The 22,057-nt window shown below is 51.2% G+C and overlaps 3 protein-coding genes across 5 annotated transcripts in view; 1 reads left to right on the top strand and 2 right to left on the bottom strand.

Annotated features, from left to right (window-relative positions):
- Nucleotides 1-56: 56 nt before the first annotated feature.
- On the bottom strand, nucleotides 57-3,230 carry Ccer2 (coiled-coil glutamate rich protein 2). Its single transcript, XM_031385945.1, has 6 exons — nucleotides 3,070-3,230; nucleotides 2,737-2,892; nucleotides 2,542-2,582; nucleotides 2,302-2,389; nucleotides 1,457-1,998; nucleotides 57-376 (listed from the first exon to the last, which is right to left on the bottom strand). Exons 1-6 carry the CDS (start codon nucleotides 3,206-3,208, stop codon nucleotides 287-289), a joined length of 1,056 nt encoding a protein of 351 aa, XP_031241805.1. The 5' UTR covers nucleotides 3,209-3,230; the 3' UTR covers nucleotides 57-286.
- A 3,111-nt stretch (nucleotides 3,231-6,341) lies between these two features.
- Sars2 (seryl-tRNA synthetase 2, mitochondrial) lies at nucleotides 6,342-16,775 on the bottom strand. Its single transcript, XM_031385931.1, has 16 exons — nucleotides 16,422-16,775; nucleotides 14,576-14,671; nucleotides 12,421-12,450; nucleotides 11,547-11,687; nucleotides 11,414-11,468; nucleotides 10,877-10,940; nucleotides 10,492-10,597; nucleotides 9,649-9,696; nucleotides 9,360-9,468; nucleotides 9,076-9,121; nucleotides 8,910-8,997; nucleotides 8,716-8,825; nucleotides 7,448-7,541; nucleotides 7,265-7,357; nucleotides 7,127-7,192; nucleotides 6,342-6,738 (listed from the first exon to the last, which is right to left on the bottom strand). The coding sequence occupies exons 1-16, from the start codon at nucleotides 16,686-16,688 to the stop codon at nucleotides 6,595-6,597; spliced, it is 1,557 nt and encodes a 518-aa protein (XP_031241791.1). The 5' UTR covers nucleotides 16,689-16,775; the 3' UTR covers nucleotides 6,342-6,594.
- Nucleotides 16,512-22,057, top strand: part of Mrps12 (mitochondrial ribosomal protein S12) — a 7,253-nt gene continuing 1,707 nt past the window's right edge. Inside the window, exons 1-3 of one of the 3 annotated variants that reach the window (XR_004122948.1) lie at nucleotides 16,512-16,940; nucleotides 17,163-17,230; nucleotides 19,090-19,589. Coding sequence is in view for 2 of the 3 variants with exons in the window: in XM_031385934.1 (XP_031241794.1) it covers nucleotides 17,182-17,230; nucleotides 19,090-19,460 (420 nt within the window). In the remaining variant the exon portion in view is untranslated. Of the gene's footprint in view, nucleotides 17,044-17,162; nucleotides 17,231-19,089; nucleotides 19,690-22,057 lie in introns of those variants that run through there. The other 2 variants (XM_031385934.1, XM_031385935.1) reach the window with 2 other exon arrangements.

The following is a 22,057-nucleotide window of genomic DNA, read 5'->3' as shown; positions in this document are numbered from 1 at the left end:
ACTGCCTTCCTGCTTATTTCAGGTCCCGTCCCTCCAAAGCCAAGTGTGATCCAGGGTGCTTTGCTTTGTGCTTTATTCACTCAGAGGGATGGAGGGGTTGGGGGTGGGGTCCTGAGTCAGCCTGAACCCAGCCCCTGCCCATAGACTTCTCTCAGGCTTGGTTCTGAGGCACACCCTGGCTTCCCAGTCCCTGCCAGTTGGAAGTGGTGCAGATGCCTGGTGAAAGGGGGGCTCTGAGGTCAACAGTCCTGAGCCTTAGGGAGTGTGGGGAAGGAGTGGAGTGGGGTCAGCCTTCCCTCCCGAGAGCCTCCCCTAGCATGGCGGTAGCCTTCTTTAACTGCTCCTGCATGCGCTCCAGCCGCTCCACGTCTTGTTCCTGGGGGGAGATCAGAAGTACAGTTACCATCTCTATGGCCACCGTGAATAGCAGCCCTGCCACTTCATATGCTTGGCCTGAAATCCTGTCCTAGCTGTGTGTCATGGTCAGTGATGGCTGCCATCCTTGCTTCTACAAACCCCAAAGCTCTGCCTGTCCACCTGAGCAGCACGGCAGTTCACACAGCCAGCCACATTGATCTCTGGATCATTTATGAGTGCTGGGACTACAGATGTGTGTCTGTTGTCACAGCTGGTTTATGTAGCAACACTGGGAAGTGAACCCACGGCCTGTGCATGCTGGTCATACGTTCTAACCTGAACCTACATGCCTAGATCTATGTGGCCCATTTGTGAAGTGATGGCCATTTTGATTGCTGCTCCCAACTGAGGTGGTATTTAATTAATTTTTAAAAATTGGTGTTTGCCTGTCTTTATATTACATTCCTGTACATCACATGTCTGTCCAGTGCCCGGGGAGACCAAGAGAGCATATGATCTGGAAATGGGAGTTATGGAGTCACCATGTGGATCTGGGAATTGAAGCCGAGTCCTCTGGAAGGGACTGTTAAACTGTTAAACCATCTCTCCAGGCCATAATTACAAAAACATAAAAAGTTTAAACATTTACTTGTCGTATGTGTGTGTGTGTATGCGTGCACATGTGCACCACAGCATGTGTGGAGAGGTCAGAGGACAACCAGTGGGAGTCCTCTCCATCCACTATGTGGGATCCAGGAATTGAACTCAGGTGGTAAGGCTTGGCAGCAAGTGTCTGTACTGAGCCGTCTTGCTGGGATGGTCAGCTTGACACGGCCTAGTCAATGGCCTCTGTCACTAACCAGAGAGCAGCTTCTAGCTGCAGTGGGAGCTGATTTACTTGGTACAGACAATGGTGGCTAACTCTGGTGCTTCTGGGTAATTAGTGGTGTCTTCCTGGTCACTGTCCTTGCTTGGGCATTGCTACCTAGTCCTGGTGCACACTTGGCCACTCTGACCCACGTCGCGGTGGGTTTCCATATTGTTTGGCCCAGCACTAGGAGACTCCTTTGGGTGGTCTTGGAGTACCCTCTCCACTCACCTCCTGCTCCAAGGCCTCTTCCTCTTCTGCCTCTTCCTGCTGCTTGGCCTTGCTGCCTGGCTGCTCCAGGTGGTGATGATGCTGCGAGGACTCTTCATGCCTCTCTCCTCCGACCCTCTCCGCCCCCTGCCACAGATTTTGGCCTCTGCCCAGCAGCTGCTTGCCCCTCTCCTCTGCCTGAAACTGGGCAGTCTCCTCATCGCTGGCCTTCTCAGCCACCCGCTTCTGGAGGCCTCCAGCACCCTCTAGATGTTGCTTCCACATATGCTCAGAGGTCTTCCCCGGCACAGGCACGCTCTTCTCCTCTTCCTCCTTTTCCTCCTCTTTCTCCTCCTCCTGCTGAAGCCGGCTGTGGAGCTGCGTGTGGACCTCTTTTTCCCGCACCTCAGACTTGTGGGTCCTCTCTGCTTCTTCCTCCTCTTCCTCATCCCTTATCTCCTGGCTGGACCTCATCTTTCCAGACTCCTGCTTGTTGAAGTCCCCACCCAGCAACCTCTTCTCCTCAGGGGACACACAGCCATGGGGCTCTGTCTTGAATATCTCTGGCAGGGGAAAGATAGGATGCTCCTTGTGCAGCCAACTAAGAGACAGTACCTCAAGAGTTGAGTCCTTCCTGACATCGTGAAGGGAACTGCTTAGCACTGAGGGGGAGTCGTGGGCTGCAAATGCTCTCTGCCCAGTCCCTATCCTACAGGGAGCTCCAAGGGAGCCAGGTTCTTGAACCACACTTGGGGCCGTGAGTAGTACCACACTGACCCAGGACAGGGAACTCTTCCACCATGCACTGTGGACTAGTAGATAGGAAAAGGATCTTGCCATTCTGAGGGGAACTGGGGCATCCGTACCTTTGTGGAGCAGAGCTGTGCAGGGGCCTTGCTGGGCCTGGCCCAGTGTCAGCACTTCCATGACCACCTCTGCTAGACAGCGGGTTAGCTGGGGGCGAGGATGAATGGTCAGAGAGAGGGCAAGGGCAAGGGATTTGGGAAAACAGAGTGGCTACAGGATCAAAAGAGGTGGGGATACTGAGAGAAGTTGGGCAGAAGGGACCCAACTGGATGGGGAGGGCAAGGGAGGGTTCTGCTCACCTCCTCCTTGGAGGGTCTGGGCATCAGGGGAGCTGAGGAGGCTGTGGAGGGAGAAAACGGGTGCTGTTCATGGTACTGACCCCAACTCCTCCACCCTCTCCCACCACCGGCACCCTGGTCCACAGCCAGGTAGGTGTGCTGTTTTTATGTGCAAGCTCAGCTGCCACCCAATTCCTCTGTGGGCCCTGGACTCACCAGCCCCCAGCAGCAGTGCCAGCAGCGGGGGCAGAGGCAGCAGCAGCAGCGCTGCAGAGGTGGGTGCACGGAGTAGCATGGTGGAGAGTCCAGACCCGGGACCTCTCTGCTGGGCAGACAGCCAGTGCCAGCGCCTTATACCCAAGTGTAGTGGCCCTGCAGGGGAGGAAATGACATCACCACCGCCCCCTCCCTGGCTCAGGGATAGGGGACAGCTGTGTGGCACTTTAGTAACTTCAATTATTCATAGGAACCCACACTCAAGCATGCACCCCCTCTGGGCTTCTGGCTCAGGAGCACAACGGGTTGGGGAGGCTCTTCCCATAGACTCACGTGGGAGCTGGTCAACTCTCCTTTTCTCTTTCTCTTCATCTGGAAAGTGGGTCCTTCTAAATCTACTTCCCCAGTGATGGGAGTTCCTTCTGGTGCAAGTGCCCGCTCCATCATCCACCAGCTGCTCCTGCTCCATCATCCACCAGCTGCTCCTGCTCCATCATCCACCAGCTGCTCCTGCTCCATCATCCACCAGCTGCTCCTGCTCCATCATCCACCAGCTGCTCCTGCTCCATCATCCACCAGCTGCTCCTGCTCCATCATCCACCAGCTGCTCCTGCTCCATCATCCACCAGCTGCTCCTGCTCCATCATCCACCAGCTGCTCAGCGCTGGGACAATTGCTTAAGACGCTTTCTTATATTTTGGTGACAGCCTACCCCAGAGCTTTTAGGTGAGGATGACACATGAAGGGTGCTTGGACGGTGTCCTGCACTGGGAACTTCACAGGGCTGCACGCCACCCCAGGACTGCGTGTGTGGTGTGGTGTACGTACATGTGGAGACGAAGTCAAGGGCAAGTGTCTTCCTGTGTTGCTCCCCACTTTATTTTTTGAAACAGGGTCTCTCAGTGAACTTGGAGCTAGACTTTTCGGATAGAACAGTTAACTAGGAAGCTCCTGGGATCCAACCAACTGTGGACTTAGTGCTTGGGTTCAAGAGCACACAGCTATGTGTGCTCCAAGGATCTGAACTAAGATCACACTACCATGGCACTTTTCTCCATAAGCCACCAACCAAGTCCCAAGTCCCCGCCTTCCCCCCCCCTTTTTTTTTTCTCTTAAAGACAGGGTCTTGCTATATAGCCCAGGCTGGCCTCCAATTTTGTGGCAGTCCTCCTGCCTTAGCTTCTAAAATGCTGGGAATACAAAATGTGAACCACCACAGATAATATCCAGTAATCTGTTTTTGTTTCTTTGAGACTGGGTCTTGCTAGAGACAGCCTAGGCTGTCTAGCTGCCACCTCCTTTATAAAAAAAAAAAAAACATTTTGTGGGCTGGGCAGTGGTGGCACATGCCTTTAATCCCAGCACTTGGGAGGCAGAGGCGGGTGGATTTCTGAGTTCAAGGCTAGCCTGGTTTACAGAGTGAGTTCCAGGACAGCCAGGGCTACACAGAGAAACCCTGTCTCGAAAAACCAAAAAAAAAAAAAACAAAAACAAACAAAAACCCATTTTGTGTGAGTGTGTGGCGATGGTTATGTACACATGTGAGTGCAAGTGATGCGGAGTCTAGACAGGGGCCTCTGAACAGCTGGAGCTAGAGTCAGAGGCTGTGTGGGTGACCAGGCATGGCTACTGGGAACTGAACTTGAGTCCTTGGAAAGAGCAGAGGGTGGGAGTGCTCTCAACTGCTGAGCCATCTCTCTAGCTCCTTATGCTAAGACAGGGTCTCACTGTACAACCCTGGCTAGCTTGGAACTTGCTAGGTAGACCAGGCTATCCTCAAATTCAGAAGATCTTCCTGTCTCTTCCTCCCAAGTGCTGACATTAAAGGTGTACACCGGGCTGGAGAGATGGCTCAGCTGTTAAGAGCACCAACTGTTCTTCTGAAGGTCCTGAGTTCAAATCCCAGCAAACACATGGTGGCTCACAACCATCTATAACAAGATCTGACGCCCTCTTCTGACATGTCTGAAGACAGCTACAGTGTACTTATATGTAATAAATAAATAAATCTTTAAAAAAAATAAAGGTATGCACTAACACTCTTAGAAAGCCTTTGACCCTTGATCTTCTGACCCTGCTCAGCTTCCCCCATGCTGGGACCACGGATGTGTGGCATCATACCAGACTCCAGGAATTTATATTTCTGAAAAAAGACCTGATGCAGACAAGGTTTATCTCACAGATATCCACCTGCCTCTGCCTCTGAAGTGCTGGGGTTATAAACATGTACCAAAATGCCCAGTTAACTCTATGCTAGGGAACCAAACCCAGGGTTTTATGCATGCTAGCCAAACACTGTACTCTAGTGAGGATGTTGGTTTCTTTTTAGGAAAACAGGGCTGGTGAGATGGCTCAGTGGGGAAGAGCACCGACTGCTCTTCGGAAGGTCGAGTTCAAATCCCAGCAACCACATGGTGGCTCACAACCACCCATAATGAGATCTGACGCCCTCTTCTGGTGCATCTGAAGACAGCTACAGTGTACTTACATATAATAAATAAATAAATCTTAGCCGGGCGGTGGTGGCGCACGCCTTTAATCCCAGCACTTGGGAGGCAGAGGCAGGTGGATTTCTGAGTTCGAGGCCAGCCTGGTCTACAGAGTGAGTTCCAGGACAGCCAGGGCTATACAGAGAAACCCTGTCTCGAAAAACCACAAAAAAAAAAAAAAAAAAAAAAAAAAAAAAGGAAAACAAACAAACAAACAAACAAACAAACAGAGAAATAGGGGCTGGAGAGATGGTTCACCGGTTAAGGGCACTGACTGCTTTTCAAGAGGTCCCTAGTTCAATTCCCAGCAACCACACGGTGGTTTATAACCTGTAATGAGATCCCATGCCCTTTTCTGGTATGTCTGAAGAGAGTGACAGTGCACATACATACATAAACAAATAAATCTTTTTTTAAAAAAAAATTTAAAAAAAAAATAAAAGAGCAATAGGAACATGCTTGTTTTAATCCCAGGTGTGGGGCTATGGGGCTGCTTCAAATTGTCCGCAGCAGCTATGATCTGCCTCGTGCTCTAGCAGGGGCGTGGTTTTGCCAGCTATAGATAGTTTCTATGATTGTGTGACATTTGGAATTCTGGGGAGTCTCTTGTGACTATCCACACCCGGGCAGGGGCGGGGGTGGGTGGGAAGTGGCCAGATAAAGAATAGGGCTGAAGAAGGAGAGGGCAGCTGGCAGATCCTGGAACATTCCGAAGGTGAAGCCTCAGGTTTGCTAACCCACTGGAAGTGGAAAACCACTGAGGACAGCCTGAGGGGTGGCTGGAGCTGCTCAAGGTGCTGAGCACAATCCACCAGGGGAGGAGCTAGTGTAGGCAGAGAGGCCTGTGAGGTAGGCGAAGGGGCCTGGGTCAGCTGCCGTGACACCTTGGACAGCACTACAGTCGGGGACCATGGGCCAACAACAAGGAAAAAGTTGGCTCAGTTTGAGGGAGCCATCAGAGGGTGATGGCCTTATCCCAGAGGAAGAGATAGTCCCTGGCATCCCAGGGGTACCTGAAGCCACCCAGCATGAGCAGTGTAGGTGGCCACAGCCTCTGATGATTTGGCAGTGAACGCCATCACCCAGCACTTCCTGTGCTCACAGATCCAAGAAGACTCTGTTCTCATGACCATTTATTGTGGGCATTCTGCTCAGCACTGAGGTGTGATGAGGAAGCTGGGATGGCCTTCTTCCTGCCACAGGATGACACAGCCCCAGGGATAACAGGGGTCACCGGCAGGGAAGGGACAGAGGTAGACTCAGGCGTCCAGGAGGGGAGGTGACAAGTACAGAGACATCAGGACCAGCTGCAGGGGAAAGACTAAGTACCGGGGGCCTCTAGAACACCAGCCTCTGGAGCAGACGGCTGTCATCTGGCGGCAGACTGGCCGGGGAGCCTGGGCTTCTGAGGCTGATTGGGGCCGATGTACTGGAGAGGCACGTGGGTAGGGGCTGTGATCCGATCAGTGCCTAGGTAGGGCTGGAGAGCGGCTGGCACAAGGACTGAACCATCCTGGCGACAGAGCAGTCATTAGGAGGCTACCCTTCCTCCAGTGTTCCCCTCAGCTGCTGAGGTAAGTCTCAAACCCTCACATTGTTTCCCTTCTCTTTTTGGTACTGTCAACTGAGCCCAGAGTGTTCTCCATGCTAGGCAAACTTTTAACCACTGAGCTACGCCCCCAGCCCCTCACTGGGGGACTCTGGGCAGGGACTCTGCCACTAGGCTATGTCCTCAGCCCCTCACTGGGTAAGACTCTAGACAGGTGTTTTATCACTTAGCCACACCCTGGCCCTCTTTTACTTTTAAACTTGAGATAGGTTTTTATTAGGTTGCCCAGGCAGGCCTTGAACCCGCAGTCCTCATGTCAAACCTGAGATTCTAGACTTGGGGGATCTCTCACCTTTTGCTGATTGTTCTCCAGGAGGGCAATGAGGACTCGTGGGACAGCACAGGCCGTGGCATTCACCTGGAAGAATCACATGCTCAGACTTCGTCCTGGCCCTGGGACGGGAGGGTGGAGATGCAGTGTGGGCCTTACCGTGTGTGCGAACTGCAGCTCCCCGGTCTCTGTCTCAAACATGATATATAGACGGCGGCTCTGGAAGTCTGTGCAGTTGGAGGCGCTGGTGACCTGGAACAGGAGTGATGGAGAGGCTGTCTTGGGGGACAGGCCCATCCTCCAGTGTCTTACCAAACACACCTACTAAGCCAGGCCTCTCACCTCACCATAGCGGCCTCGGCCGGGCATCCAGGCCTCAATGTCGAACTTGCGATAAGCAGGAAGGCCCAGTTCCTGGGTGGGCATGTCCAGTACCCTGAGGCAAAGGTAATTAAAAAAAAAAAAAAACAACCCAAAAAACATTATAAAGTCACTGGATAAAGGTGAAGGATGTAAAGGAGTTGAGTAGAGGAGGAAGAAGAGGAAGAGGAAGAGGAGGAAGAAGAGGAAGAGGCAACCAAACAGGAGGGAAAGGGATAAGAACACAGTGGAAGAGGAGAACGAGCAGCTGGGGAGATGGAGTCCACAGGAGACAGAAGGCCAAGGTGAAAAGGAAAGAGCCATGCAGCCATCTGTGGGTGCTCACCCTGCCATTCTACAGTCTAGAGCAGCACCTCCAGTTCACAAGTGCTGGGGCTAGAGATCACGAGTTGTCGGCGTGCATCTCTGGGCCCCGTGTTTGTGTGTGCCCACTGATTTCACTAGACAGGGCAGCGAGCTCGAGGGCACTCTGTTTCTGCCCCTCCAGCACTGGGGTATGGATGCTCGCCATCACCCCAGCTCCTACATGGGTGCCGGGGATCAGAACTGAGGTTCTCTTGCTTGCACAGTAGGCACTTTTCTGAGCCGGTTTTCTGTTTCCTTTGAAACAAGGTCTCGTAGTCCAGGCTAGCCTCAAACTCACAGCAATCCTTCTGCCTCAGCCTTACCAGTGCTTGGATTCTAAGTGTGAACCACGCCATCAAGCCTTTCCTGTTTTTATTTCTGTTTCATTTTGAGACAGGGCTCCACTCTATAGCTCAGGTTGGTTTTGAGCTCATGGAAATCCTGCCATGGACTCTAAAGTGTTGAGATTACAGGTGTGACACAGGCCACCTGGTTGCATACTCTCAGTTTTGCTTTGTTTGTTTGATTTTTGCAGTGAGTCACGTGGGTAAAAGGTGGCCTTCCTCAGCCCTCAGGAAAGCTGTGTCCTATAGAACAAGCAGGCCTTGTGATAGCTGGTGGCTCCCTACTGGACCTCTGCTTCATCCTAGAGGACAATGAGGTCTCTTGGACCAAACTCTAGAGATGGGGAGCTTGCCGGGGTGTGGGGGAGAACTTTACTTCCCATGCTTTTGACACTCTTATATAAAACAAAATAATGCACAGACAGAAACTATACAGCCCAGAGGCCTCACCTAGAAGAAAGGAGCAGATGGTAGGCTAGCCCAACAGACCCCACTCTCCTGCCTCAACCCTACCAGTCCTACCCAGCTCCATCTCCTCACCGGAAATGCAAGCCCAGCTCCGTCAAGATCTCCACCTGCAAGGACAGGAACTCATCCAACAGCTTCGAGCTCTGCTCCAGCCCAGGGCCTGTCACCCCAAACATCTCCACCTGGGACAGGGCAGGGACACTGGGTCAGGAGGTCCTAGGTGGTGGAGAGAACTTGTGCATGCCAGCCAGGCCTACACCACTCACCTTAGCGAAGTGATGGACTCGGTATAGCCCCCAAGGCTCCTTTCCGGTGTCTGTCTCTGCCCGGTAGCAAGTACTGGCACAAACCATCCTAGTAGGAGATGGGAGATTGGGTCAGGCAGGGTCGATGCTACCAATGGGATCTAGCATTAAAGGAAATGGGCATTACCTGACTGGAAGGTCCCTGAAAGCTACAGAGTGGTCCATGAAGTATCCTGGGAGGAGAAAGAGGCAGGGTGGGTCAGCCTGGGTTGCCATTGCTGGTGGGAAGTCACAGTGAGATTCAGAGTAGAACCCCATGTCAGAGTACATGGTTCTGGAGTCCTTGTGAGTTTGAGCAGCTAACAGCCCACACCACTGTATGTGTTGTCCCCAGGGTTGCTGTTTGTTCCCTGCAGGGAGCTGTCGCCACCCCCCACTCCCCCACCCCCCATCACCCAGGCAGCAGCTCACCTGCCAAGCCCACCTCTGCCGTCCCAGCCAGGTTGAGGTCTTCGAAGCGGGAGGGGTCAATATTGTAAATCTGGGATGGGTTGGCATTTGGTGTCATTCCACAGCCTTCCTGGGGGAAGGTTGCAGGGTAATTAGTAACCGTGGCCCCGAGGTCACCACCCCAGCTGTTCCTTTAGAAGCATCTGGAATTGCTTTTCTCTCCCACACTGTGCACTGTGACTGACTTCCATGACCTAGCCCAGGGTGGTCTCCTCAGGGAGAAGGGGCCCATCACTCCCGTCTCACTCACAAACACAGCTCCTCTCAGAAGGTCTGGAACCGTCATGGGGGTGAAGCCCTGCAGAGAGGGGTAGGTTAGCCCAAGCAGGGAGACAGTGGCTGCCCTGCCATTCCACAGTCCACCCCTCAGCAGAGGACACTGCAGAGGCCCGAGTCCTGGGACCCTGTTCCTGGGGTTCTCCTGCTGTGAGTACCCTGCCATTCCACAGTCCACCCCTCAGCAGAGGACACTGCAGAGGCCCGAGTCCTGGGACCCTGTTATTGGGGTTCTCCTGCTGCGAGCAAGCATCCTGCTTTCCCCACAGTTCACCCACAGAGGGCAGCTGGGGGTGCCACTGAGAGAGCTCCATTCAAGCCTCAATTTTCCCATCTCAAAAGGGGGCATAATAATAGCGTCCACCTAGCGCAGGCGACACAGGAACCCGCCTGTGGATAACACATGCCGGGGCTGAGACTGCAGCATACTGGCCTCCTGGGTTTTTTATTTTTTATTTATTTATTTATTTATTTTTTTGAGACAGAGTTCCACCATGTTGCCCAGGTCAGCCTTGAAGTTTTGGTCCTCCTGCTTCAGCTTCTCCAGTGCTGTGGATAAAGTATGTGCTTCTCTCTCTGCTTCTCTCTCTGCTTCTCTCTCTGCCTCTCTCTCTCTCTCTCTCTCTCTCTCTCTCTCTCTCTCTCTCTCTCTCTGTATGAATATGCTCCAGGGAACGGGAGCCAGGGCCTTATACATGCCAGGCCAGTGCTTTACCAGTTAACTGAGCTACATTCCTCGCCCCCTTGAGCATCCTTAATCTGTCTAAGCTTGGAACCGGTGCCACCCTGTCCAAGCAGGTCCTCAGGCAGGCCTTACCCTGCTGACAAGCTTGCTGAGGGTGAAGTTGACCAGGCCGTGCTGTAAGAGGGCTCCAGCCCCACGCAGGTAATAGGACCGGTGGCCAGACACATGAGACAGGCGCCTAGAGACAGACAGGCAGACAAACCAGCAGTGCCTATGGGCCAGGGTGGGTGGGGAAAGGACTCGTGTACCCAGGGGGCAGAGAGGCCCAGGTGACAGGCGAGCCAGGCATCAAATATTCATGCTGGGTGGGCCCAGCCCTGGCATTCCACCTTGTACCCTAAGGCTGCAGGACAGAAGCTAGCTGCCAGCTGTTAGGGCTGCCAGCTGTTAGTGTGGGGATGATGGGCTAAGGGTGGGCGGTGAGGCCTGGGGGAGCATGGGGGTGGTGGGGGCTCACTTCTGCCGGATGATGTCCAGTTTCTCGCCAATTTCCAGGTGGCCTCGGGGTTGGAAGGAGAATGCTGGTTGTAGGTGGAACACAATGGGGTATGAAAGGAAGAAAGATGAATCAGTGAGCAGGGAGGAGAGAGAGGGTTATGGGGGAAGGGAAGGGGATAAGAGAAGCAGAGAGAAAGGAGGGAAGAGAGGGAGGTGAGGAGAAGGAAGGAAAAAGAGAAGGACATGGATGAGAGAGTTGAGAGAAGGGAAGGAGATCAGACAGAGTGTGGAGACACACACAGGGGCTAGGAAGAAAAGCCCCCGAGAGTGGGGACCAAAGGAAAGCAAGGAAGAAAAGAGAGGCAGTCAGACATGCAGTACCAGTGACAGGGCGGGCTGCCCAGTGAAGGAAGGGCAAGGAGACGCAGCCTCTCAGCTCAAGTCTGCCGGGCTGTTCCAGCTAGGCCTCCGAGCCCCACCCTGACCCAAGACCTGCCATGTCCCACTCCCAGGCAGAGATTCCAGGGACACTGAGCCCTGAGGTGTGAGGACTTACCCGGCTTTTCGCCTACCACACGGAGCACTCTTGCCTGGCTCTCATCCCCAACAGGCTGCAGGAAGAGGAGCGTGTCAGAAGGAAGGAGACAGCCCGGATGCCCCGTCTCCCTTAAAGCTTGAATGGCCTTTACCGTGTCTGGGTGGGTCTGGTTGGGCAACCGCAGTGCCTGCTGGTAGAAATGCTCCTCCAGCTGGGTCTCTCTGGGGTACAAGGGTGTGAGCTGCTTCCGGATTTCCCGGCCGCGGGCCCGCAGGCCCTGATACTGGGGGTCCTAGACAGGGCAGAGGGCTATACTTGGGGAGAGTCAGGGATGCCTCTACCAGCGTGACTTATCTTTGCTGGCAGGACCCCACGTAGACACTCGCCATTTCTTTCCTCCCAACTTGGCAAGATCATACAAACAATGCTGAACTACCCATAATGAGCCTAGAGGAAACTATCAAGAAGGTACACTAGGCTCTGTCTTCCTCTGTCGAAAAGGGAGAAAGCTGGGGCTCAGGAAACCTTTTTTTTTTTTTTTTTTTTTTGGTTTTTCGAGACAGGGTTTCTCTGTGTAGCCCTGGCCATCCTGGAACTCACTCTGTAGACCAGGCTGGTCTTGAACTCAGAAATCTGCCCGCCTCTGCCTCCCAAGTGCCAGAATAAACCTTGTAATGGAGCCAGGAGCTGGCTCTAGTGCACCTGACACCCGCTGTATTTTCACAAATTGACACATTGTTTCTAATACATATATTTTACATATGTATACGTGTGCGTGTGCGTGTGCGTGTGCGTGTGCGTGTGCGTGTGCGTGTGCGTGTGTGTGTGTGTGTGTGTGCTGAAGAGCACATTTGGGCCCTCTATAAGAGCAATACATACTTGTGACCACTGAGCCATCTCTCTGGCCCCCCATGGAAGCTGTTCTTTTTAACTTACCTCCTAACCCTGCCTGAATTAGAACTATGACCAACATGGCCCCTCCCTGCCCTCCCCAGTGAGGGTGAAGGCGTCAGGGCCCTGAGTACCTTCTGCACTTGGTCACTGCCTTGGTTTACCTGGTGAGGAAAGAGGAAAGAGGAGAGGGTGATTAGGTAATGAGCTTGAGGGTTCAGAGTAGAGACAGAAGAGGTCAAAGTTCAAAGAGGAGCATGACATCTGAATCTCCCACTCTGCCTTAGGGTCTCTGTTGGTAAAGCCACGAGGTGGCAACATGACACCACTGGAACAGCAGTGACACCCAGTGCCTTTGAATGGACTGCTCCTTCCTCCTGGGCTCTGTGAGGGGAAGAGAGGGGCTCGTGTGAGCGCACCTCTTTATTTTATATTGTTACTTACTTTGTGCATTTGGGTTTAAACTTTGGACCTTGTGCATGGTAGGGAACACTGAACCACCCAGTCATATTCCTGGCCCTACTGGAGGGTGTGTGTGTATGAGAGAGAAACTGGAGCTGCGTAACAGGTGGGTATGAGCACCTGGCATGGGTGCTGAGAACCTAGCTCACGTCTTCAAGAACTGCTGGACCATTGCTCTTTTGTTTTTCTTTTGTTTTGTTTTTGTTTTTGTTTGAGACAGGCCTTCTCTGTGTAGCCCTGGCTGTCCTGGAGCTTGCTCTGTAGACCAGGCTGACCTTGAACTCAAAGATCTGCCTGCTTCTGCCTCGTGAGCGTTGGGATTAAAGGTGTGCACCACCACCTCCGAGCTAGGTTTTTTGCCTTTTTTTTTTTTAAAAGACTAATTGATGTATTTCATATGTATGAGTGCTCTACCTGCATGTGCCAGAAGAGGGGCATCAGATCCAATTACAGATGGTTGTGAGCCACCATGTGGTTGCTGGGATTTGAACTCAGGACCTCTGGAAGAGCAGTCAGTGCTCTTGACCACCGAGCCATCTCTCCATCCCCTGTCTGTTTGTCTTTAAACAACTTTTTGGGGAATCACAGAGTACAGCCTGGCCTGGAACCTGATATGTAACTGTGGTTACTTTAACAAGAATAGACCCAACAGGCTCTCATGTTTTTACACCTAGTCCCCAGGTGACGACCTATTTGGAAGGATTAGGAGGTATGGCTTTGTTAGAGTAGGTACAGACTTGGAGGAAAGATATGTCAGTGGGCTTGGGCTTTGAGGTGTCAAGAGCACACACCAGGCCTAGTGTCTGCTCTCTGCCTGCTGGATGAGGATCCCAATATAAAGGTCTCAGCCACCAGCCATCCATGCCTGTCTGCTTCCCGCCATGATGATAACAGACTAACCCTCCGCAACTATACGCAAGTCCCCAGTTAAACACATGCCTTGGTTATGGGATCTCCTCACAGCAACAGAGCAGTGACTGAGATAGTAGCTAAGGATCCTGAACTCTTGGAGTCTGAGGTGACCTCTACCTGCCCGATGCTGGGATTACAGCTGTGTGCCACCAACGCCCTTAGGACCCTACTGAGCCATCTGTGTGAGTGCTACTGGTTGTCAAGCTTTGTAAATGTTGGATTGTGACTATATGGGGCGCTGTAACTGAATGTTGGGGTTTTGGGGTTGCAAAACAAATCAGCAAGAGTAAGTAAGGGTTTCTGTATGTACAACGATATAAACTAGTTACTGATCAAACATGTAAGAAATATGAGGTGTTTCTGGTTAAAAAAAAAAAAACGGGGGTGGGGGGAGGAAGGGGCTGGTGTGGAAAGGTTAAGAAGTTCAGGTCTAAGCCAGGCACTCTCCTCTCTCCTCCCCACAGACCTGATTCAGTTTGTCCCTCTCTAGAAAGCCTTCAGTTCAGGACCATGGACACTGGCCCTAAACTAGCAACAGGGACTTTTACCATCCTGCTGATGAAAGGTCCTGAGCATGGGTGTCTGAGCTCTGGCTACAAGTGGGTGTTCTACTTAGGGAATTGTCTCCTTGCTCTTGGAAAAGACCTTGAGGTAGACTTGTCTCTGACCTGGTGGCAGCCATCTTGGGACTGGGATGGGGTCCCAAGTTGGGCATACAGAGGAAAAGAATCTGGTTAGGGGTGCTGAAGAGAATTAATTCATCAGGCCCAGGTGGCTTGTTTTATTAGGTAACAACAATCTACATGATTCAAGCCCTTTTCATTGGGTCTCCTGTTACTCCCAGACAGAGAGGCATCCTTGCTGCCTCCAGCCTTCCCTGGCCCACGCAGGACCCCCATTCCCCCCGAGGCTCACCAGCAGGGCCCGCACTGCCTCTGCCACAGCCTCCTTCTCTGCCTCCAGGCTCCGGATCTGCTCCCGAAGCTGCCTCAACTCCTGCCACGTGGAGATCTGCAGGAGAATACCACAGTGAAATGGTCACTGCTCGGAAGTCTCATCTACCAGGCACCTGGATGGGGGGGTGGGAGGAATGTCTTCTCCATTAGCACTATGACATCCAGAAGCCTGGGTGGGCACACAGCTGCCCTGAATCAATGCATTTCCCAGTTTACTTTGCAGCCGCTTCTGTTGGTACAATCACAACCAACCAATGGACAATCATGGAAATGTGACTGTTTTGTTTTGTTTTTTCTTTTTGGTTTTGTGAGACAGTGTATCTATGTATAGCCCAGGGTGAACTTGCAATCACCTGTCCTTCTCTGAGTGCTCCGACTATGAGGCAATAGCACATGCCTGGCTAAGTCACCTCTTTAAAGGTGACTGATCTTTTTTCTTGTTTATTTACTTTGTGTGTGGCTGCAGCATGGAAGTCAGAAGGCAGTGTACAGGAGTCAGTTCTCTCCCAGGGATTGGACTCAGGTTGTTGGCTTGGCTGCTGAGCCATCTCCTCTGGCTCTTCTTCTTTAAATACAAGATTCCTGGGTAGCCTAGAGCTTGCTAGGGAGACCAGAGATCTGCTGCCTCGGCCTCCTCCCGAGTACCGCATCACCACACCCAGACAGATTTTCCTATCATTATTAAGCATGTACAAGAATTTCTTGTGTTTGCACTTAAATGAGGGCTCAGAAGACAATTCTCTCAAGAACTGGTTTTCTCCTACCACCCGGGAACTGAACTCAGGTTGCCAGGTTTGGCCGGAGTGCCCTTATTGGCTTAGCCACCAGTACTTACTGGTGAGAAACTCAACATGACAAAAACTTAAAATGAGGCTAAGGTGCTTTACAATGACTGGTGTGAGAGTCGGTAGTGATCTGAATGAGAAATGTCCCCCATAACCTGACATTTGAACACATGGCCAGTGGCTGGTGATGTTTGGGGAGGCTTGGGAGGCATGGCCTTGCTGGAGGAAATATGTTCCTGGAGTTGGGCTGTGAGAGCTTAAAACCTCATCCTACATCTAGGTTGTGCTCTGTGCTTCATGCTTAAGGTTAAAGATGTAAGCTTACAGCTGTCAAGCTTACTGCTCTGTCACCTGCTGCCACTCTGTCCCTGCTAAGCCCCAAATAAATTCTGTAAGTTGGTTTGATCATCGCGTTTTATCACGGCAATGGAAAAGTAACTATACAGAAGGGCTCAAGATAGAGTTTTTGGAACTCACTACCGACATGGCGACCCCCAATTTTAGTTCCCTATAAGATAGAATTATGGCACATAGTCTCAACATCCGGATCATAAGTACATGAACAGATATATCTTAAATATCTGTTTAGCAGGTACTTATCCATTCAACTCTATTTATCAGGTTGCTGTTTAAAGCGGGGATGCAAAGCTCTGTCTCCAATAGTCCCTCTGATTCACACCTCCCTCCTCATTTTTCTTTGTGGCCTAAGGGTGAGCCTGGCATGAAGTTTGAGTACAGAAGACAATAGTATTAAAGTTCCGGGAGTACAGTAGATACCAACTGTCCAATTACGAAATGCATGCAAAAGGGCATGCGGATCACAGAAGGCATCCATGACGTTCAATAGGGCCTCAGTTCTCCCTAGATCATTGGCACATAAGTGGGTGTCATGCACAAGGCATTGCCTAACTTGGGAAGGAACTCAAATTCCTGTTGAGTCGTTTTTCCCACAATTGGAATGCATCTGGCAAACCCAGTTCTGTACAGCAGCCCGCTCCCGCAGGGCGCAAGCGCACTCACAATCACAGGCAGGTCGGCCGGCCGCAGCTCCCCCTTGCGGAGCTCCAGGGAGCGCGCGGCTTTTTCTGGGCATGCGCACACCGACTCCATGTCCACGTAAGGAAGCTCGCTGTAGCCCTCTCGTGCGTGTTCGTACAGGAGGTTCCGAACTCGTTTCTCTGTAGCGAAATTCCTCCTTGGGTTCTGGTTGCACACGCTGCGTCCTCGGGACCGGAGCCCCTGGCGGGCCAGGAAAGGCCACAAGAGCCGTGCCATGGACGCAGCCATCTTGGATTGGAAACCAGAAGTCACTCATCATGGACGAGCCAATTAGACGCGCCAGGAGATTTCCCGCCCAGGCTTCAGAAACCCTTCCAATGAGGAAAATTGAACTCAAATAGAACCTGTCATGGTCCAATCGCCATCCTTATCCCGCCCCTTCAAGTGACGCAGGAAAGATGTAGCCAACCACTAAAAAGAAACTCCGGAAGGGGCTGGAGAGAGGAGTTGGTGTGTGTACGACCCCGCTAGGTTGGTGAGGTGGGTGCAATGATCTGTGAGCCAAACATCTCTCTCATTTCTCCCCAGTTTTCCCTTCCAGTATCCGGGCGTGGGCGATTGGGTCCTTGGGGGCCTACTCAAAGTGAGACTGAATTTGCGAGGGGACTTTATGTTTTAGAGTTTTACAGGAGATTCTAGAAGGCTCTGAGAGTGGGATTCTGGTCCCAACCTCCTTTCTGAATGTCTTATCCCCTAATACAGGGACGCAGCAGGCGGCGCAATGCCTTGGCCCAGCCTCCTTTCTGGCCTCACCACTTCCCTCAGTCGTGGTAAGTGAGCATGGGCCACAGGGACGAGGATGGACGAGGGCAACTCACTGGGACTTGTGTGCGTTTGCCAGATTAAGAATGGTATCAGCTTTAAGCACGGTGCCTTTTCTGTTTTGGAGACAGGGTTTCACTGTAGTCCAGGTTCGCCTCCAAATCGCTTTGTAGACAGGACGGCCTCGAACTCCTGACTACCCACTTCAACCTTCCAAGTTCTGGTGTTACAGGCGTTTTCTACCACACTCCCAGCTCAAGGAGCAAAAGGTGGAAAGCTCCTGTGTCCAGCAGAGTTTTAAGTCGGTCATTGTCATGGCTCCTCTGCATAGATAGCGGTGAATCCCTGAGATGGTATTGCCTGGTGATATTCTGTCTTAGTTTGTGTAAGTACACTCTCAGTGTCCGTGTAACAATCATACCAACAAGTGCACATTTTTCAGCATGTCTTCTTGGTTAGGTGTCTCTCAATTGTGTTCATTCCTTCAGGGAGTATTTATTGATGCCCTCCTACCGGTGAGAAATCCACGCTAGGAAGTTTAGTCATTCCTTCACGTGCTATTTTTCTAATTCTAAGACGTGCCACCTACTGGAGGGCAACATTTATGTTCTTAGACATTGCCCAGACATCAGGTCTGCGCACAGTGTCTTGAGGAAGGCATTGGGTATTTCATTCACATGGGTATTTTACTATCCAACCTGCTCCACATAGAGAGTTTCAGGACAGGTGGAGCTACAGAGTGAGACCCTGTTTCAAAAAAAAAAAAGTTCAGTTTTGCATATATAAGAGTTTTGCCTGTATTCATCTGTGCATCACATTTGTGTATGGCTTCCAATTCCCTGGAACTAGAGCTACAGATGATTGTGAGCTGTCATGTGGGTGCTATAAATTGAATCTGGGTCCTCTGTAAGAGCTCTTAACCATGGAGCCACCTCTTCAGCGCCACAAATTAAGGACTGCCTTGAAAACATCTCCTCCAGTGTTTCCGCCTGCTTTTCCTTATATTATACTGCAGCCATGCAGTCTTTGCTGTTTGCTTGTTTGTTTTGAAGATACCTAGGTTGGAGCAGCTTGAACAAGGAACCAAAGGGGAATGGGAAGCAATGACAGGTTGGGTAGGGGGCGGGGTCTTTGAGAAGGTTTGGCCTTACCAGATGCTCAGTTTATGTAAAATGTTTAAAATCTGTAAGAACATTACTCTATAATTATGGGCATAATACTAAAGGTTAGCTGTTGTGTTATACCTAATAATATGAGTGTCTTACTTGCATGAATATGCGCATTAATTATGTGCAGTGCCCTTGGAGGCCAGAAGAGGCATCAGATCCCTAGAATTGTAGTTAAAGATGGTTGCTAGCCACCCTGTAGTGCTTAGAATTGAGCCTGGGTCCTCTGCAACAAGTGCTTTTTTTGTTTTGTTTTGTTTTGTTTTTTTCTAGACAGGGTTTCTCTGTGTAGCCCTGGCAGTCCTGGAACTCACTCTGTAGACCAGGCTGGCCTCGAACTCAGAAATCCGCCTGCCTCTGCCTCCCAAGTGCTGGGATTAAAGGTGTGTGCCACCACCGCCCGGCGCAACCGGTGCTCTTAACCACCGAGGTATCTTCTCAGCCCCTTATATGAATGTAAGTGTGTATGTAAGTGCAACACATGCATGTGTCAGATCCTCCGGAACTAGAGTTGTGAGCTACCACTGTGGGTGCTGGGAGTCAAATGGTCATTCTTTGCAGGAGCAACAAGTGTTTCTAACCACTGAGCCATCTGTCCATCCTCACTGAATACCTTTAGACATAAGCAGACAGGACCTTGTAAAGGGCTTGGATCCTCTTGAGAATATGGAAACCTAGTAGTCCCTCTTGTGTCTCTCCAGGCCTAGCCCTAGCTCCCCAGCTCTGGGCCACCCGATCCATGACCACCCTGAACCAGATGCACCGCCTAGGCCGCCCGAAGGAACCCCCTAAGCGTCTGGGCCCCACCGAGGGCCGGCCCCAGGTCAAGGGTGTGGTGTTGCGCACATTCATCAGGAAGCCAAAGAAGCCCAACTCCGCCAACCGCAAGTGCTGCCGAGTGCGCCTCAGCACAGGCAAAGAGGCTGTCTGCTTCATCCCCGGGGAGGGCCACACCCTGCAGGAGCACCACGTGGTCCTCGTGGAGGGGGGTCGCACCCAGGACCTGCCTGGGGTTAAACTCAAAGTTGTGAGGGGCAAATATGACTGCGGCCACGTGCAAAAGAAGAAATGACCATAATCCACAGTGGTCTAGTACTCGATCCTTGGAAACTGGCACTTCCTGCTCCAGGGGCAGCTGGTCTCAGGCTCAGATCTCACTGTGACCCAGCAAGACTGCTACTGACCTACAGGAGTTCTGAAGGTGAATTGGAAGGAAGTACTCCTGGGCCTACTCCCTTCAATGTCTACAGGTTGACCTCATGTGCTGGGGTTGTAATAAACATATCTTCAGGTTGTGAAATCACCCAGTGTGCTCTGTTGGTCCCCGGGTGTGGTGGCAAATGCCAATCTATGGACCTCAGTTCCCTCTTTCTGAACAGTTCACTGACAGAGGAACTGTTCTAGGTGCCGAAGGTTATTAACCATGTGCTCCACTTGCTTAATGCACATGTGTGTGTGGTGGTGATGACGGTTCTTTTGTTTAGGGGGGTGGGTATGTGCATGTGAGTGCAGGCACCCTCAGAGGCCATAGGTTCTGGATCCCCCAGGATTCGATGGTACCCGGTGTAGGTGCTGGAAACCAAACTTGGGTCTTCTATAAGAGCAGTTTGTGTTCCTAACCTCTGAGCCGTCTGCCAGCCCTATTAGCACCTGTTTCATTGGATAGATTGGAAGGATTTAGAGTAGGCTGTGTTCCCCCACAGCCTGTCTGGTGTCAGGCATCTCTACAGGAGGGTATAGGGCAGGAGAAAAGATGTTACCTGGCTGGAGGCAAGAGGCGTCTGAGGAACTGATGAGACGTGCTGCCAACCAGGCAAAGGTGAGGTGCTGCAGAGTATACAGACAGACAAGACAGACAGTATAGACACGGTCCTGTCTCCCAGGTGGATAGGGACCCACAGCTAAATCTGAGATGCAGATGTCCCAGTGACCACTGTTCCCTGCTAACAATCTCATTCCCCAAATGTGCAGATGAGTCACTGTCCAGGGTTAGCATGGCAGCTCAGTGAGTAAAGATGGCTGCCAACAAACCTGGGGACCTGAATTTGATCCCTTGGTTCCACATGGTAACAGAAAACCTTCCGCAAGTTGTGCTCTGACCTCCCGATATGTACCTGGATGTGTCTGCATACCTCTCTGACCTCCCGATACGTACCTGGATGTGTCTGCATACCTCTCTGACCTCCTGATACGAACCTGGATGTGTTTGCCTACCTCACAGTGGTTGTCAACCTGTGAGTCTCTACCCCTTTAGGGGTTGAACAACCCTTTCATGGGGTTGCCTAAGACCATTGGAAAAAAGATATTTAAATTATGATTCAAAACTAGCAAAATTACAGTTATGAAGTAGCAATGAAAATAACTATGGTTGGGGGGTCATCACAATATAAGGAACTGTATTAAAGGGTTGCAGCATTAGGAAGGTTGAGAACCTCTGGTCTACACAAACTAAAAAAGTCGTGGTGAGTGCTGTTATTTTAGAGGACCCAAGTTCAATTCCCAGCACTCATGTCAGATGGCTCACAACCAACCACCTGTAACTCCAGCTCCCACTTCAGACTCCTGCACTCACATGCACATACCCACACACACACAGACACACACATGCACATACCCACACACACACACATGCACATACCCACACACACATAGACACACACATGCACATACCCCCACACACATAGACACACACATGCACATACCCCCACACACATAGACACACACATGCATATACCCACACACACAGAGACACACACACATGCACATACACCCCCCAGACACAGACACACACATGCATATACCCACACACAGACACAGCATTAAAAACAATTTTTTTAAAAGATTTATTTATCTTTTTGGGTTTTTTTGTTTGTTTGTTTGTTTGTTTTCAAGACAGGGTTTCTCTGTCCTGGATCTCACTCTGTAGACCAGGCTGGCCTTGAACTCAGAAATCCGCCTGCCTCTGCCTCCCAAGTGCTGGGATTAAAGGCGTGCGCCACCCCTGCCTGGCTTATTTTTCATTTTTATTCCCATGTACATTTGTATAAGTATCTGCCACATGTATGACGGTGCCTTCAGAGAACAGAAGAAGGCATTGGATCCTCTGGAGCCGGAGCTACAAGAGGTTGTGAACTGACTAACATGGGTGCTGGGAACTGAACTGGAATTCTTTAGAAGACTGGAAGAGTGTTACATGCTCTTAAGCATTACACTACACACACACACACACCACTTTTTTCTTTTTTTGGTTTTTCGAGACAGGGTTTCTCTGTGTAGTCCTGGCTGTCCTGGAACTCACTCTGTAGACCAGGCTGGCCTCGAATTCAGAAATCCACCTGCCTCTGCCTCCCAAGTGCTGGGATTAAAGGCGTGTGCCACCACTGCCCGGCTGATTTATTTATCTTATATATATGAGTACACTGTTGCTGTCTTCAGACACTCCAGAAGAGGGCATCAGATCACATTGTAGATGGTTGTGAGCCACCATGTGGTTGCTGGGAATTGAACTCAGGACTTCTGGAAGAACAGTCAGTGCTCTTGACCACTGAGCCATTTCACCAGCCCTCACTGTCTTATAAGTAGCTTTCTCCTTTTGTTATAATTCTGAGCTTGGTTTATTGGATGTTTTCTTTTTTCTTTTTCTTTTTTTTTTTCTTTTTCTTTTTTTTT

The sequence above is a fragment of the Mastomys coucha genome, unplaced genomic scaffold, assembly GCF_008632895.1.
Source record: "Mastomys coucha isolate ucsf_1 unplaced genomic scaffold, UCSF_Mcou_1 pScaffold21, whole genome shotgun sequence".
Classification (NCBI taxonomy): domain Eukaryota; kingdom Metazoa; phylum Chordata; class Mammalia; order Rodentia; family Muridae; genus Mastomys; species Mastomys coucha.
The sequence above is the reverse complement of the archived record's forward strand: the minus strand, read 5'-3'. Positions and strand labels throughout refer to the sequence as shown.

Excerpts from the sequence above, each read along its gene's own strand:
- Ccer2 (XM_031385945.1), bottom strand. The coding sequence starts at position 3,208 with ATGATGGAGCAGGAGCAGCTGGTGGATGATGGAGCGGGCACTTGCACC. Across the intron at positions 2,583-2,736 it reads GGCACTGCTGCTGGGGGCTG|CCTCCTCAGCTCCCCTGATG; the intron begins GTGAGTCCAGGG and ends CTCCCTCCACAG. Across the intron at positions 2,390-2,541 it reads CCAGACCCTCCAAGGAGGAG|CTAACCCGCTGTCTAGCAGA; the intron begins GTGAGCAGAACC and ends CCTCGCCCCCAG.
- Sars2 (XM_031385931.1), bottom strand. The coding sequence starts at position 16,688 with ATGGCTGCGTCCATGGCACGGCTCTTGTGGCCTTTCCTGGCCCGCCAG. Across the intron at positions 12,451-14,575 it reads AGGCAGTGCGGGCCCTGCTG|GTAAACCAAGGCAGTGACCA; the intron begins GTGAGCCTCGGG and ends TTTCCTCACCAG. Across the intron at positions 9,122-9,359 it reads GGCAGAGGTGGGCTTGGCAG|GATACTTCATGGACCACTCT; the intron begins GTGAGCTGCTGC and ends TTCTCCTCCCAG.